Here is an 18473-nt window from a genome sequence, read left to right on the forward strand (position 1 = left end):
CGAACTCTAGCGAGTGAGGCTGCACCTAATAAAATTTGTACAGTACTGACGTGACGTCACTGTCACATCAGGGTGAAAATGGTATTGACCTTTTCGGTAAATCCCATAACCCTTTGCGAGCACATCTGAGAACTCGTCATTTTACGTCACGCCGACTTGCAATGCGCAGTAACATTGTTCGATAAACGATGTGCGCATCTGCGCAGAGCGGCGTGACGCAAAATGACGAGTTCTTAGGTGTACTCGCAAAGGGTTATGGGATTTAGCCTACCGAAAAGGACAATTGAAAATCGCAAACCAGCCAAATTTGTCATAGGTTTGAATAGCTAGTAGAAAAACCGTGAATATAGTGTCAGCAAGTCTCACACATCGTAGCATAACCTTGTCGTTAATGTGACACCGAATGCAGCGCCATTTTTGGAATATATTCGATCATTGTGTGGGCAAATATTTGGTCAAATGTAGGCTAAATAGCCCTAAATCATGAGAATCGCATAATCGGAATAACACCAACCAGCAACGGACATTCAGACAACACTACGTGTGAAGTTTGAGGTAAGTAAAGCTTTTCCTTGTTATAAAAAACAAGGAAAAAGCAGTCATTTTTATCACAACGCGATATATTAAAAAAAGTACATTTTGAGAGGGCCTACGCTGGTTCGTTTGATTCTAGTTTAAAATATGTTCATCACCTGCAGTCCGATTTGGTATCTATGGTGTCATCAAAGTCTTGGGAACTAATGTGGATGGTATTTTGGTTAACAAAAACGATACTGTTAAAAATATCGGTATTTATGCAAGTGACATTTCTAATATGTAAAATGCATTGAAAATTGCCGGCTAAAGAGTGCATAAATTAAAATCGCGAAGAGTAATAGTAACAATAACTATCTACATTCCAAGCGGAAACGCTTTTCAAAAACATACCACCTTTTTTCGGGCAATCGCTGAAACCGAAATATGAAATTCCAGGCCATCTGTAAAAAAGTGCGTGGGCGGAAATGACCATGAACTTGGGTCACCGAAAGAAATGTTTATATTGGTGTCAGGCCTTTCATAGTGGTACAACAATCAGACCCCAATATTGGCTTTCATTTGAATCGTTATTTGTTATACTGCGATTTTTACTTTTTGAGAAATCAATGAACGTATCAAAAAACTTTTCGCAACTCGATTTTAAATTGCCCGTACCGTTAAGTACAAGTTGGGACTTTAGCGACCCGAGAAGTAACAAAACCTGAATAATCTTCGCCAATTTATAAGCCGAACATAGTGCACTTAAAAACAATTACGTTACTGAGTCATACATAGCCTATTTCGAGGACTTTTTTCGGAATAAAATAAGTTCCAGACTAAGACCTCCCTCCGAAAGAAAATAGTAGATGAAAAATTATTGATTCCTGATGGTGTTTGAAGCCCGCTTCGTTGTTATTGTCATGATTGATTTTGAATAATTTAATTCTAACATAAATTGCAGGTGTGGTTTGGTTATTAATGAACATGTTCGCTACCAGACCAGGTTCGATTTATTACTTTTTTCATGGTTGAAGCAGATGTTTATGCAGATAATTTATTATTTTACCGAATTACTTATTAATAATGGGCGAAGGCTCACATTATTAGAAATATTTCCGTAAAAGACGAAAACTTGCTGGCATGTTTCTGAACTTTTTCGGTTTTCTGTAAGAAAGATCCAGTAACATTAAAAAAAACCACACACACATACACGGAGAAACGGCATTTTCCCACTGACGTCCGTATAAAACCCAGCATGTTTTCAGCTTTTTTACAGAATGTTTCTGGTTTTTTATTTTTATTAACAGTGTATGATAATTAAGCTTGTCTGGTTTCCAGGTGCAGCTTATTATGACTAAATGAACATGACATTAATGTAATAAATGAACATATTACTCATGCAGTCATTCACCTCTTTAGCTGTTAAAATGTGGGGTAATTTATCTTTTCGCCAATCTTGGGCCAAGAGCAAATGATAATGAGACATATTAAAAGGAATTGTTAGAAACAATTACGGTGAATATATAACTGACACATGTGACTATCTGTGACTTTGGCCTGTGACCGAGGCAAAAATCAGAGCAAAATATGCAGACAAAATATTAACAGCTGAGTTAGGCATAAAATCTGTTATATAAAATCTGTCATGATTTGACACCTGTCAAAATTGCCTAACGTACCCAAAATCTTATTTTATGATGGTCAATGTCAATGGCATTATTACAGCAGGTGCAAATGCAAATAGAGACATGATTTAGGCAGAAAGCGCAATTCGGCTGAATGTGAGTTAGGCAATTGTGGACACATGTTAGGATTTCGACGTTGAATCAACGTTGATACAACGTCGAAGAGTCCACCTAACCTAATTTCAACCTGATTTCAACCTAGAGGTTAGTTGAAATCAGGTTGAAATTTCAACCCGATTTCAACTAACCTCTAGGTTGAAATCAGGTAGAAGTCCATCAGGTTGAAGTCCATTTGCAAATACAACGTGATTTCAACCTGATTTCAACGTGTTGTGTGCCCACTGGGAGGGTGACGAATATACCTGAACATCATATGCATGCATATGAACTCGCCTATGAACTTAAATGATTCATGTGAGGTTACAGTGAAGTGGGTCTCAGTACCGGGCCTGATTGAAAATGGTAATGCAAAACTATAGACCTTTTTCAAGTGACGTCACCTAATCGATATTGGGGTTTTAGATGTAAACAAACAGCACGTGCGTTTTCCACGTGCCCACGGTAAAAAACACCAAATACGGCGCATTTTCTCCTCTGTTTTGTCATCTTTTACTTTAGCTACCATAAAATAATTGTTTAAACGGGAACTGGGTACTGGTTGCCTTTATTCACCTTTTCAAAATCAGCAACCCCCCCCCCCCAAAAAAAAAAACGGGCCTTGGCTCCCTTTGTTATTATTCATCGTCTTCGTGCATCTATCATTTTATCACATTTCGTTTGCAATAATGTGCTCAAAAAAGACAATTGGAAAAGAAAATTATTATCTTAAACTGAAACTTACCATTATATTTATGATTACAAAAAAAATCCGTTACTTGAATCAGCTATTACAATATTTACGGAGTTCCATTCAATCAGAAATTAATCTACATATTTATGATCTCGATGTTGGAAATATTTAATCTGCATACTATTGTAGAAATACATGAAAACTAGAGCTAATTGCGTACACAAGTATTCAAGTGTTCAAGTTGACATTTCTGCCACCAGCGTCTGATCGTAGTAAAATTTGCTGAAGCTTCAGCATATTGAAGGTATTTTAGTTATACCGGAAGCAACCCCTACATGAACGTTGACCCTAATTCTATGCTATAACTTTTCAACTTGTTTTGTTATAGCTGATACATGTATGTAAGTGACGTTATTGTGCTATATAACATAAAGCGTAGCATTTCTAGAAAAAATAACAAACAATTGCATTATCGGTCATAAACAGTCTGAACGACACCCACGTTGGTACTACTACCATTGGGTGGGGGCACAAATGTAACATGATCAACTTCCGGTCACAGGTCATCCACTTCCGATCAATGGCTAAAAACGTGATTTTCTCTTGCCAATGTGTTCTACATCATAAGTTCTACTGGGGAAACACAAACAATTTGGAATTTGTTTCCACATTTTGGCGAAAAATTCAAGCATACCTAATTTCGCCTAAATCGTGTTTAAATTGCAGAGACGTATTTCGCTCGTATTAACGGTCAAATTAGGACAGGCAATTTTATTCAAATGACGGGCAAACCGTAATTCCCAGCTAAGACCCTGACACAGGTGCTCAATTTTAACATTCAAACACGAGTCCACTCCCTGCCAGCTTCTCCCGTATTAGTTCATCCATGGCCTCGTTCTGGGCTACAGTGAAATGATTCTTCCAATCACCAACTTCTCCTACAAAACAATAAAGGAAATAATTATTACATAGTACACACCGACATCGCCTGGCTAATAATTATTTGGTGCAGCAGAGACATTAAAATGAATACACGGGATCGATACACGTGAATTGCTATGCACGATTTTGATATCAGACGAAAATCTTCGGATACTGGGTTAGAAAATGATGAATATCTCCCGTAAATGATTTTTTCTCAAGAAACCAGATGTGGTCTCATACACTTGAAAATACGTGTTGAACAGATATGATAGTCGTTAGCGTGCGCTTTGAAAATTGGCCGTGCGCTTTGAACTCAAAATTTGACCAAAACTCTAATTTTATATTGCGTTGGTCCTGTATGGACTACAGCGCGCAGCAGGCTATAGCGGCGCTCACTCAAGTGGAGACAGTATAACCATTGACCGCAATGTCGTATACAAGCTTACTCACACAGCGAGAAATCAATTACCCCGTCTATTGTCAGTAGCCTTAGTCAGGTCACTTCGCTAATTATGCATCTCATAAGGTCCGAATAAAATGGCCATGGGTAGCTGTGGATTCAACCTACCATGGCGATTTCTACCATGAAGATATCGGGGCGATGTCACTGTGTAGTATGGTGAAAACGAAACCAGCATCATGACAGACGCAGAAGTTCAACAAGTCAGTTCTTATGAATACTATTACCAAACGTATGGTAAAGGCCATTTTACCAATAGAAATGTTATGTTCAGGGGGTTGAATGATTTGTATTGTTTGTTATTTGGAATGTTCTAAGCGATTTAGACTAAGACGAATATCTACATTATACTTGAGACAATTGTTCACATATGCATTACTCGAGGCTCTAGTGGTAAGTTCGTGTACATGATTCTTTTATATTTTCATGTTACATAATGTCAAAACATTCAGAAAAAGTTTCGGTAAGAAATTCAGATCAAGCAATTTTTCAAAATAGCGTCCATAATATGTTTTTTTTTCATTAAAACACATTATAACAACATAAAAATGACCTAATAATAAATAATGAATGAATTTTTTCTAACCAACAAATATAAATATGTGCCCATTTAGTTTCATTGACATCTTTTCAATTCAAAATGGCGTCCAGAATGACAGCCAGAATGGGTAATGCATTGAAATACATTCATACACTCTTAGATAGCGAGAACCAATCAGAGCAAGCGTTAGAAAAATCCAAACCATGCATTGATTGTGTATAATGTGCACTCCGCGTACTACGCGCAGTGCTTCGCACGCGTTCGCGTCGCTTAGGCTTGATTCATTTTTCGGGCGGGTTGATGCATTTATATATGTTTCTAAATTTATATATTTTCCAATAAATTCGGAGCTCGTGCATTAGACACATCAACATCAGCGCGCGTGCATTATTTTGTCTAATTTATTTCCCAACAAGTAAAACGCGTTCATTAATCTATAACTAACATAAATTAGGGGTTCATTCACAGGATTGAGGGCATGATCGCTGTTTGGGCATAAACAGCGATCATACCCGAAATCCTATGAATGAACCCCGTTCATACATACCCAACATTCTTAGCAATTCAATACAGATGAAAATAATAAGGGTTTACAAGTTTAAATAACATTTCCATACCGTTTTCCTTCATAAACTGGAAGAAAATGAGTAGGCCTAGTTGCAGAAAGCAGCTCGGCTCATGAGGTCAACGGCCGGGAGTCAACGCGTGATATGCGTCATCTTTTGCGCTCCGCGTGAGATGGGCGCGGTGACATGCGCGTGTACGCAACACTAGCAAATCGTGGATCGTTTTAATTGGGTTCCAAAGCTGCGTTACGCAGCTTGTTTATGCCCTGCGTACTGGTCATAAACGGAATTTATGACCAGCAAAAAAGGGCTCAAATCCAATCAGAAACGTCGTTATATCGTGAGTATGTATGAACATGATATAATAATAAAATATTGTCAATGGAGTGAAATTCCAAAACGTTACGGTAGAAGTTCGAACCTTCAACCTCTAAACGATCACAATCTGCTCATTATTTCTCATTCAGTGTCTCACTCAACAATCATTATGTTTGCTTTATACCTTAAACGTATTTGCCGGCTTATTTTCTACATTTTGCTATGTAACAGCAGGGGTCACGTCGGTAATAATTTCCGGAAGTCGTACTGCGAGGTTCCGACTTCCAAATTCTGATTAAGGAATCCTGCGTCCGGGGAATTAAAATACCAGTTATTGTCACCCCTGCATATCCAAAACTAAGCAAAGGCAGATATGTCATAATTGGAACCAGCAGCCAATAGCTGCATCTTTTAGCTCGAAATTAAGACCTCATTCGTTGAAATCGGTTAAGAAATAAACAGTGGCGTAGCGTGGGTCATCATATTGGTCTGATTTGGGGCAAAAGTCGTTTTTCGGCCATTTTCATATGGGATTTTTAAAAATTTCAGATCGATTGACGCTACGCCACTGGAAACAAAGACACGATGGTCCAAAATCCTAAGGAAGATGCATTATCAAAAGACACAGTTTGCTCCATTGCATGCCCTGTTGTACATAAACACACAACGTTCTCAAAGAAGAGCGCCATGCTTTCCAATAATTAGAAGTGCAACTTTTTGATTTCGTTCCTTCCTTGGGTTTTAGATCACCATTTCTTTAATTCTCAACCAATTTCAACAAATGAGGTCTTAAATTAGAGCTCCTGGTTTCGAATACTTTTAGTATACACGGATGAAAATAACTGATTGTGAGGTCTGTATATCTCACCTTTTCGCATGAATGATGGGCGATCTTTGGGAGCAACGTTATCATTGCTGTCAGCTACTTCCTCGGCACCATTCTTCATATGTCTTAGCTTAGCTTCAATGACTTTGGCTACTAGCGTATCTGGATTTGCCATTGGATTAGCCTTCATGTTTCCAAACGTACAATGATTGACTATTCTGTCAATTACATCATCTGAAAATGTGTAACCTAGGAAATCTGCAATTCGTTCAACAGTTCCTTTCAGATCCTGAAAGACAATAAAGAAAATTATATAAAAACGAAACACACCGATATTGGGGTTTAAAACGGATTCGCCGTCGAAATCAATATTATAGTAGATGCCTTTTGTTTGTTCCCTTTAGTGCAATGCTCACATTGCAGCTTAACACACTACGTTGCTTCGCTTCAACATGTGTTCAAGGATTTTACACCAACCTCCCTCCCCCATATCACAAACATTTTACGCCACTGCCCCCCCCCGCACACATACACTTATGAAGTCCTGCACCGTAATCGCTGATCAAAGGGGCCCGTGAGTTCATATTACCCCCAGGCCCGTAATGGCTCTCGGCGGCACTGTTACCGTAGTAACGAAACATAGTAGGTAGTGCAAATTATTTCTTTTATTAATTCTAATAACAAGGCAAACATTTTAAGACCATTTTCACAATTGGATCATTTTTCTGTGTTTGATTCCTTGTGTCCTAAATAAATTTTGCAATTAGTAATTAGGGAGGAAATTAAAAATCGACCGCCGGTTAACGGCGCTTTTAACCGCGTTCCAACAAACCAGCTCCAACCTGGACGGAGCAGCCCGGAGCCTGGGGTTTTTATTTCATCTATTTGTAAGTTTTTAGCGGTTCGCCGTCGGACAAGTTTAGAACTGTTAAACGTTCTTCAGGATATCTCGCCTATCTGCTAATTTAAACGGTTTCGCAGCTCTGAAAAGAGCCGTTCACTGAAGACTGTCTCTGGTCAACAGAAAACAAGCATACTTCTCCTATCTGCTGATACAACTGCAAAGAGTTTGCAACAAAGTAGGTTTTTATCAGGAATATTTTGCAATAGGTTTTAATCAAATCGGAAGAATTTTGAGTTTGACCTCTGTGTAAACTTTGACCCTGAATTTCTCGAAATGCCCAAGGGTGCCCATTAGGGAACCCGTTATATTCGTTTTCAATACACCCCATATTTCAAAACATGTTAGTCACACACACAAGGAACTACACTTACAAGGAAGTGTTACCAGATTTAATTATTTTGCGGTCTGTATTATGAGGCCTGTCGAGTGCAGATTCGTCGGAACACGCTTTTCAATACGGAAAAAATGCTAACCTCATCGTGACATCATCCAAGCAGCAAAGTTCATTTCCCATTGAAAAAGCGTTATCCGACGGATCTGCAGTCGCCCATTCTGTTATAATTGGCATAATGTGTGCAATGATCCTACCTTTTTCATGTCTTCAAACTTTAAAAACAGCACATTTGGTTCATGTCGAAGATTCCAGTAATACAGGTAATGGTTCCACCACGAACCATACACAACTATAAAATAATATAGACAATTTGGCACATCAATAGCATCATCGTCATTGTCATCATCGTCATCATCGCCATGATCATCATCATCGCAATCGTCATCGTCGTCGTCATCCTCATCACTATCATCATCATCATCATCATCATCATTGTTATCATCATCATCATTATCATCTCCGTCTTAATCCCCGTCATCATCATCATCATTGTCGTCTTCGTCATCATTTTCATCATCGTAGCCGTCGACGTAGTCGGGGCTATTATTTAAATGCATTTAATTTAAGATCGGGTCTGATTCATTTCCACTGATTATGCAGTAAAAATAACCTACATAATATTATTTTTAGACAGACGATGTAAACTTGTTTTTTTGTGTGTTCAATTACTGGCTAACTAAAAGCTTAAGGTGGTACTACACCACCTGATAAATTGTGTGACTAATTTTGCGTTTTTCTCAAAAAATAACTACACACTGGTAACAAAAGTTATGTATATTATAGGGGAAAGGAATCCACTTCACTGAAATTTCAGTGATTCAAGACAAGTGGTTCGTGATATATGTTAAGAAATTAGGTACATTCTAGCGGTACCTCTTTTCTTATCATAAATAATGTATCGCTTGTCTTGAGTTACTGAAATTTCAGTGTAGTAACTGGATTTCTTGCCCCTATAATATACATAAATTTTGTTACCATTGTTTTTTGAGAAAAATGCAAAAATAGACACAAATTTATCAAGGAGTGTAGTACCACCCTAAGTTCCTAGCGACCCGAGATTTGAATACTGACAAAGACCTGGGGGCACATCATACATTTGGGTGGGTGTGCTCCTTGGAATTTTCATGTGTTGGGTCTTTCGGAGCTGGTAAAAGGGGTGTCTTTTGGAGCTGCAAACAGGTACAAGGGGCCTGTTGGAGCTGTAAACAGTCAAAATCAAGGGTCTTTCTTGGCTTTTTGGTTGAAAGCCACATGAAAAAAATGTGAGGAATGGAACTTTTAAAAATTAAGGGTGTTTCGGAGCTCTATTTTGGTCATAATTTAGGGTGTATTTCAGAGCTGCGAAAAATTTCCGGGAGAGCACACCCGTATGGTTATTCGTGTCAAGTGCCACCCCCCCCCAGGTTTTTAGTGTCGTAATTCGTCGTCCGTATTCCATAGTGGCGTACAGTGGGGCGCCGCGAATAAACAACTTTTCGAGAAAATCGGGTTTGAAGAAATGCCAATTTAAAATCGAGTTGTGTAAATCAGACATTCATTATATTTTGTAAATGATGTGAAATTTCTGTAGTAAACTAAATAGATTTTATTGTTATATATTTTCAAAAGAAATAAATACATACTATTGCTGGCAAACTGACAATAAAACTATACGTCACTATGGAAAACGAACAAAACGCAATACCCTAACCTTACGTTAACCGTACGCCACCTCGGTCGCCGTGTAATCCCTATGGCGTTACTTTTCGTCGTTCGTATTCCATAGTGGCGTATAGGTCCGATACGCGTACGCCACTATGACATACGATGTTTTTCATTTTTGCCGATATTTCATAATTATAAATGTGTATAAAAAGTGGCGTATGGTCGATACGCCACTATGGAATACAAAAATGTCACTTTGTAACTATACGCCACATTTAATTAATTAATTACTAATTAATTAGCTAATTATGACTGATGAGACTTAGAAAAAATGAAAGAGAACATCATTAAAAACATATGTGCCAATTTTCAAAAAAATGACCAAAAATCACTATACGCCACTATGGAATACAGCCGACGAATTGTCACTGGTACTATCCTCATCAGAAGATATATATTATAATCATGATAATGGTTGTAAAAGTAAATTCTCGTTTAAATGAATACAATACTTACGTTTTCCAGGATAAAACTCTTCAAAAAGGCATTCCAACTTTCGCCATCTTGAGATCTAAAAGGATTTACCTTGCGGAAGTAAAAACAAGACACAGCTAAATCCTTGGGATTCCTGGCAACATAGACAATCCTAGCCTTCTTCTTCATGACGTCAGGTGGCAGTAGATGTCCTGGTAGGTGAGATTTGATGGTACGAGGTGACTTCATCTTGTCTACGATTTCATGGGTTGGCGGGACGTGGATTTCCTACAAATATTGAGAGTAAAATAATAAAATTGGTAAATAGAATACATTAGTAAAATAGTTATTTAAATAATAAGCATCTACTATAATTACCCCCCCTTAAAGCCTTAATGTACGATTTCCGTCAAATTTTGATTTTGTTATTCTTATTCAAAATGTTGAAATAATATCAGTAATAACTGACGAGAAGGGTTGCTGTTCATTTTAGGTTGAAATAACAAGGTCATTTAACACGCAGTTCTATGGGAGGACATAAAGTCATAATTTTTTAAATTATGATAATATGTCGAACTTTGCTCTGTTGACCTACAAAGACAACAAATTTGGCCGATTCCATTTAGGTGGAAGTTGGGACATGTGTAAACATCACAAATATGCAAACAAATCAGGTTTGCAAAAAATTAACCAATTTCATATTACAAGATCGTACATTAAGGGTAGATGAGGTATTGTTGGTCGAAGCAACCTAAAATTCGATTTTCATTATCTTGATCAATATATTATTGAAAATAACACCTTTGTTTTGCAAAAGTTCAATCTACAAATCGTATACTTTGCAAACTTGCTTAATTTATTGTTGTTAATGAGTTATGTACGTTTTACAAAAGTGTTGTTGTTTCAGCCCTCTTTACAACGTAACTCAAGAACCGCAGCACCTATAAAAGTATATCTGTGATATTTTAATTATTCTACACACTCGCTATGAATTGAGCAATGCAGTTTTTGCCAAAGCTCACTACCATTCGTAAGATGCTGTGAACTACCAAATCACAACAGTTTAAAATAATTAATAACCTTAAGGCTTTAATGAATGACCATTATTCCAAAACGGTTGATCGCATGTCAAATGTGGTATATGCATTCGAAACATAATTTATTTCTGCGCATTATGACACTTCATTTGTTGCAATGGTCCCAATATTGATGTAGCATTGTACATTTAAATGAAAGTAAACCAAAATTTAAAACTTGCAGCAAAATCCTATTGCCTTGTATTCAGTGTCCATGGAAGAAAATGTTTCAACTCTCATTGGGTTAGTCTTTTTGTTTCGTAAATTTGGAGGAGGTCAAAACATGTGATAATCAATAAAAAATATCATTATTCGGTGGTCATTGTTGTGATGTGCCCGAGTAATTTAAGTTGATTATTTATCTCTGTTTACAGAATTAAGAGATATATCATGAGACATTTGGGGAAATCCCTCTCATTCATAAAGTTAATCAAAACAAATTGAATCATTTCTAATCTTGGATATTTGGGAAACCCCTTTTTGATGTAATCACTGTAAACAAAGTCAGGACTAATTATGGATCGGGAATCCCCAAGAATATAAAGTTGATATGACATCATGTGAATACCCATAGGAAGTGTTGTAATGTGACAGAATGGTCTATTAATCATGGGTTTTTAGGCGTATAAAAAGGTGGAAACTTTAGTTTGCTCTTGCCAGAATATCATGAGAGTTTGTAAACTTTCTATCGTCATTGTGCTTCAAAAAGAGACCCATTTGAACCAGTTTTGGGTGCCCATTTTAAAAGAACCACATAAAATGTTTTTAACAAAATTCACACTGACATAATACTACTTGATGAAATACGAATATACTTAGAGGGGTTATATAAAAAATGCCCTATACCTCAATGGCTATGAAACAAAGGTGCACTGCTTAAAATCTTTTCTTACGTGTTTTAATTCAATTGTATGAAAATACCTTTGTTGAACTTAGAAAGGTAGCCTCCAAATATGGAACTCGAAATTCGGTGTGACTCTTGTTGATCTGTTCCAGATCGCCTTCGTTTACAATTGCGGAAACTATTTCTTGTGTCCAAGTAGTTCCTTCAACAAAAATGTTCAATAAAGAGATCGTACACTGTTGGAATACGTGTTTAGGGTAGACAAGGCACTGTTGGTCGAAGCAGCCAAACAATATCGATTTTCATTATGTAAATCAATATATTATTGAAAAAAAACACTTTGATGTTTTGCACAAATTCATTCTACAACCCATATACTTTCAAACCTTGCTTGATTTATCGTTGTTAATGAGTTATGTACGTTTATGTAAGTGTTGCAGGTGTTTCAGCACTGCTACATTATAACTCAAGAACCACAGGACCTACAAAAGTATATATGTGATATTTGAAATCTTCTGCACACTCGCTATGAAATGAGCAATGCGATTTTTGCCAAAGCTGACTACCATTCGCAAGATGCTGTGAACTACCAAATGGCAACACTTTAAAATAGTGTCAAACCTTAAACTATTAATCAACACGGATTACCAGACGATCCACACAATTCTCGCTATTCACAATAAGGGCGCCGTCAGCGGTTTGCGATGTAATCGTGATGTATCATGGGAAAAGGTCGACATCCAAGTCCGCGCAATACGAATATTACCATGCTATTACATAGGAACACGTGAAAATATTTTTTAGTTTGTCAAAATAAAGGTGTTACACGCAAATCGATACTCAATAATACTTAATAATGTGATTTGAAATGTGCACATTAATTTTTTCTCTATCGATTTGCGTGAAATACCGTTATATTGACAAACTAAAAAATATTGTCACGTGTTCCTATGTAATAGCATGGTAATATTCGTATTGCGTGGACATGGATTGTGAATAGCGAGAATATTGTTGGTTAAATTTTTTATTCGAATCAGTGCGTTTACGCGGGTGTGTTGCTAGCGTACGGATATATGCCCTTCTATGCGTGTGTATACGCCCCGCGGGATTAGGTCAGCGCGCGTGATTCGAAGCTGCCACTGTAAAATCCAAAATGGCGTTTCTCTCAACTTAAAGCCATATTATAACATTTGCTGTTGAGGACGCCCTCACTGATTTTTAAAATTCATTTTTACACGATTATATTGTACTTTATTAAACCAATATACCCTGCAAAAATCAAGACTCTAGGTGCTGTAGTTTTGTCAAAATCCGAGATTTTGAATAAAGCGCCGGAACCGGCGTCTTATTATTACGATGGAATTATTAGTCGAACACATACACGATGTTCATAACACACAGTACGTACACGGCGTATGGGACGGTGATCTACACAACAAAGGGTCGTACCATAACATGACCGAAGGAGTGGTACGTATTGGCGACATACGCGCTGGTAGTAAATTCCAATTTTCTTTGCTTTGCCGTAGTTGTTCGGCTCAAAAATAAAAGGGATATATCTGACAGTAAAAGCTAACATTTTATGTCAAAGAATTGCTAATCTATTTTGTATGAAAATGTTATAATATTGCTTTAAGACGCGACAGACCATATCCGGCAATATGCCGCTTTGCGCAAAGCGGTGGAGTGATCGATTCATCGGCTTGTTGCTACCTGTAGTCACCACTGACGTTGCTAGGCTAACATCGTCGTCAGAGCGGCAAAGCGGCAAAGCGGCTTGAATGAAACCAGCATAAAGTACACTGTACCTGCTTTGGGGTATGATACAACGAAGGCATCGTCCTGTCTTGCTTGCCATGTCTTCAGAGCTTCCATGGTAGATGACTTAACGTGATGCTCAGCTAGGAGTATTCCTTCACATTCGTACATCTTTGGTTTCCCACCTGGTGGGCTTTGAAACAAACCACCATCATGTATGATCTTTTCAACTGATAATTAGATAATAAAGGTATTGTTTTTAGCCGCTGGAGTGCATCTATCGTCTCATATAACACGGGCGACATCATTATTTTAAGTAAAACAACGAGGCGAAGCCGAGTTGTTTTACGCCAAAAATAACCACACCCACAAAAAATGATCCACAAGCCACAGCCCACAAGCCTCAGCACACTTTACAGGTTGTCGCTGACCACTATGGCCCACGTCATTCTATAAACCATTAAACAACCATTCAGGGACTTTGCTGCTTCAAGAGGGCACACCACATTCCACAAGTAACCATCGCAACCAGGATCAGCTCCCCGAGTTTCGTACGGGTTACAACGAGACAAATTAGCAGTGAGTTCCTTGCCCTGGGGAATTTCAACTCAATTTTCACGAGAGCGTACTAGGCACCGCCAGGGTTCGAACCCGCAACCTCTCGCACTATAGTCGAACGCCGTAACGATTGAGCTAACTTGACTGCTTTCCTCTATATTGTACATGTTGGATGTTTCGAAAAACCGAAATGTTTTACCTGTCTCTGCTCCCAAGACTTCTTCCATATTAATGGGCTGAGTATAATCACTATAGATCACAACTGCAAACCTGGAAAGATATAACTGCAAACACCTGACACTGCACAAATATTATAAAGACTGCACAAAAAGTGACGCAGCAGTTACAATTACGCCTATAGATTCAGAAGTAATAATTGTCTTCACAAATATTCAACATAGAAACAAGGATATTTAGACGTATTTTGATACCCCATTCGTCCAATTTCTTTTAATTTAAATAATTTATTTATATCTTCCTTTGGATAAAATGATCTTAAACAGTGCTAGTTAACAATATGTGGGATGTTTCATAATCTAGATTCCGCATCAAAAAAAGGTCAATGACCATAGAAACCCACTGAACTTGACATGTTTTGATGTGTATATAATCAGATAATAGGTAATGAAACATCCTCACATGTTGCTAACTAGCATTTATTTAAGATCATTTATCAAAACGAAGATTTTGGCACCATTTTCATCAAGATCTGAGCAAGTTTAAAATGACCCTCTAGAGGTCAACGCTTGAACCTTGACCTTTTTGGTAATAACTCAAGAACGGTACATCCTAGATAGGTAAAACTATACATTTTCTGAATACTAAAGACCAGTGGAATACCGTAGTAATGCTATCAACACAATTTGATGAAGTAAATTTGATGCCGTGTATTAAAGTTTAATAACATTTCCCCACCCATGGGATAGTATTTGTTTTGTTTTGGGAACAACAAAACTTGTGTACTAGGGACTTAAAAGGATTACGAAGAAATAGGTTAGAAATAGGTTAGAAAAATACTTCATCTGGGTGCATGGGAAAAATTATAGCTGAGTATAGCTGAGTACTAGACAGAACAGCTGGTCATGGTAGGGAACACAGAAATAGAAAAGGTGGGCCAATATGTGTACTTAGGACAACTAATCAACATGACTCACAATCACATGGATGAAGTAAAGAGGAGGACTAGGGCTGGTTGGTGTGCATTTGGCACGCTCAATGACATCATGAGAAGTAAGATGCCAACTTGTCTGAAACGAAAGGTTTTCAACCAATGTGTACTACCAGCCATGACCTATGGAGCTGAAACATGGTCACTTACTAAAGAGGATGGAACAAAAACTGAAAACTGCACAGCATAGCATGGAAAGATGTATGCTGGGCAACACCAAAAGGGACAGGAAAACAGTGGCATGGATCGGGAGCCAAACAGAAGTTACAGACATAATCCACACAATAAAGATGAAGAAGTGGCATTGGGCTGGCCATCTTGCAAGATCAACAGATAATAGATGGACAAAGAATGTCACAGAATGGAGGCCTTGGCTGGGCTCAAGACACCAAGGCAGACAGAAAGTCAGATGGAGGGATGAGATAGCAAATTGAGTTTCATAGGGATCAGGTGGATGGCAAAAGCAAATGACAGGAAACTTTGGTGCCAACTTGGGGAGGCTTTCGCCCTGCAGTGGGCTGAATACGGCTGATGATGATGATGACTAGACTATATGTGATGCGATCAAGCCAAATCAGTCGGAACTCGGAAATATTGATTTTGAGATATAGCCAATCAAAGAGAGGTTTTCCTTTTGTTTCCTATTGCTCATATCTTTGGAACTGGTTGTTAAATTTCAATGGGGTTTTCTGCAAAATCCAGCTTTGTAAATGCTTTTTACTATCCTATAGGAAACTGAAAATTTATTATGGCCGAGTTCCGACTGATTTGGCTTGATCGCATCACATATGGATCTGTGATGTCATTGCAAATCATTCCTTTGTTAAAGTACAGGTACATTTAGCTTCAACATAAATAAAATGAAAATTATAGATTTTCGGTAAAAAAATTATGGGAAATCTAAACTGCTAATTCATCGTTAGGCCTTTGGATATGGTTGGATTAAGTATGTTCTTGAATTGGCTTGGTATTTTTTCTTACCGTTGATCCCTGGCCTCTTTAAGGTTTATTCATGCACTGTAAGTACATAGTACATGGTTATTCATATTACACACCAAGATCGAATGATATTACCAAAGGAATGAAAACTGACAAAAGTTTCTAGTAAAAGGTGCAATTTGTCGTTAGTCGTGATACAAAATTACTGTACTTACAAGTTCACAGGCTTCAGCAAATCAGCAGTGCTGGCAGTTCGATACTCACGGCTTTCTGGTAGCTTCGATCAATTAAACACTACACTGTATCAATCTGTGTTGTTAAATAATGTTTAATCTAATGGACCTTTGATCGGAATTAAAGATGAATTTATACTCGATCGCCGAGCGATTGCGATGAAACGCTTTTGGAAAGCGATGGGCAATCACCGAATTTTGCGATGCATCGCTCATCGCTTTTGCATTTATACTAATCACGGCGATAGCGATTGCAGACGAAAATTAAAATATTCTAAATGCCACAAAATAAATTTTTAGAACAATAATTATTGCTTTGAACTAATTCATCACCAAAAGTTAATAATCTAGAAAGGTAAATTAATTAGCAAAATAATAGATCTAGTTGGTTGTATATGATTGGTTGATGCATTCACGTGTCAAGCGATATCGCTGGGAAGTTGAGATTTCTTCAAATAGCAAAAGCGACGACGATTTTTCCTCAGCGATTTGACTAGAAACTTATATCACAGGAAACATTGCATGTTTTTACTAACACTGGTTACACACTTAGCCATGCATTCATGTCCTTCAAGCTATTGTTAGCTATTGTTATGAGCATGATGAGTTTGTTCATCCATGCCTAGCCATGCATCAGAGAGTTGCCACATGTACAGTTACTCGCTATATGCCCAAGGCCAGCACCCGTACGGTATGTGTATTCAATTATGTATACAGTGTGCTACATTGGGCGACCCATGGCAAGGGCGGTGCACATTAGTGAGCGTGATTTTTAAGTGCCCAGAAAGGCAAAATTTCATAAATATTCATGATTTTCTTTTTAATAAATAGAAAATATACATATTCATCTTGGTATTTTTGCCGGTAGCTAAAAATGATTGACAGTAAAATGTGTAAACAAGACGACGGGTTGGAAAATAAGATGGCGCTCGGTGTATTTTACCCACACAGTGTCATCGACCCTATATCTTCATGGCAGGAATCGCCATGGTAGGTTGAATCCACAGCCACGATTAGCCATTTGGTTCAAACCTTTAAAGCTCTTTAGAACTAATAATTAGTCGAGGGACATAACTAAGGCTACTCACAATAGCCGGGTAATTGATCTTGGTTGTGCGTGAATAAGCTTGTATACCCCATTGAGGTCAATGGTCATCGACTTTTATACTGCCTACAGTGAGTGCAGCTGTACTACACGCTGTAGTCCACACAGGGTATTACAGGACCAACGCAATATAAAATGGTCAGATTTTGACTTCAAAGCGCACGGCCAATTTTCAAAGCGCATTCTAGCGACTATCATATCTGTTCAACACGTATTTTCGTGTGTACGAGACCACATCTGGTTTCTTGAGAAAAATTCATTTGCGGGAGATATTCATCAATTTCTAACCCAGTATTCGAAGATTTTCGTCTGATATCAAAATCGTGCATAGCAATTCACGTGTATCGATCCCGTGTATTCATTTTAGTGTCCCTGCTCCACCAAATAATTATTAGCCAGGCGGTGTCGGTGTGACCATAGATGAACTCCTGGATGGGGCAGCTTTAATTAGCATGAGGCCACATTGATATGTAAATAGCGTATTGTTATTTAAATTTGCGCCCAGACGTATTGAGGGCGACAGTCAGGTTATCCAGACGGAGAATGGCTGCATATGCCGGGCATGTCAATTTGCTGAGTGAAGGCTGATAATCACCTTTCTGTATAGGTAATAAGCTAGTATATTTCGTGTACCAGTTGGTTATGACAAAAAATTAGTATCATATTAAATATATTAAATGTATAAACTTTGAAATTTACATGAATTTGAAGAGCAGAGCTTCGAAATGTAGCTAAGTCAGGTGATGTGAA

The 18473-nt window shown here is 37.9% G+C and overlaps 1 protein-coding gene across 1 annotated transcript; it reads right to left on the minus strand.

The window, feature by feature from the left end:
• Positions 1–3148: 3148 nt before the first annotated feature.
• Positions 3149–13875, minus strand: LOC140161698 (sulfotransferase 1C1-like). Its single transcript, XM_072184999.1, has 6 exons — positions 13771–13875; positions 12040–12164; positions 10123–10330; positions 8119–8213; positions 6669–6915; positions 3149–3929 (listed from the first exon to the last, which is right to left on the minus strand). The coding sequence occupies exons 1-6, from the start codon at positions 13835–13837 to the stop codon at positions 3823–3825; spliced, it is 849 nt and encodes a 282-aa protein (XP_072041100.1). The 5' UTR covers positions 13838–13875; the 3' UTR covers positions 3149–3822.
• Between the last annotated feature and the right edge of the window lie 4598 nt (positions 13876–18473).

This window comes from Amphiura filiformis, chromosome 10 (assembly GCF_039555335.1).
Source record: "Amphiura filiformis chromosome 10, Afil_fr2py, whole genome shotgun sequence".
NCBI classification, from domain to species: domain Eukaryota; kingdom Metazoa; phylum Echinodermata; class Ophiuroidea; order Amphilepidida; family Amphiuridae; genus Amphiura; species Amphiura filiformis.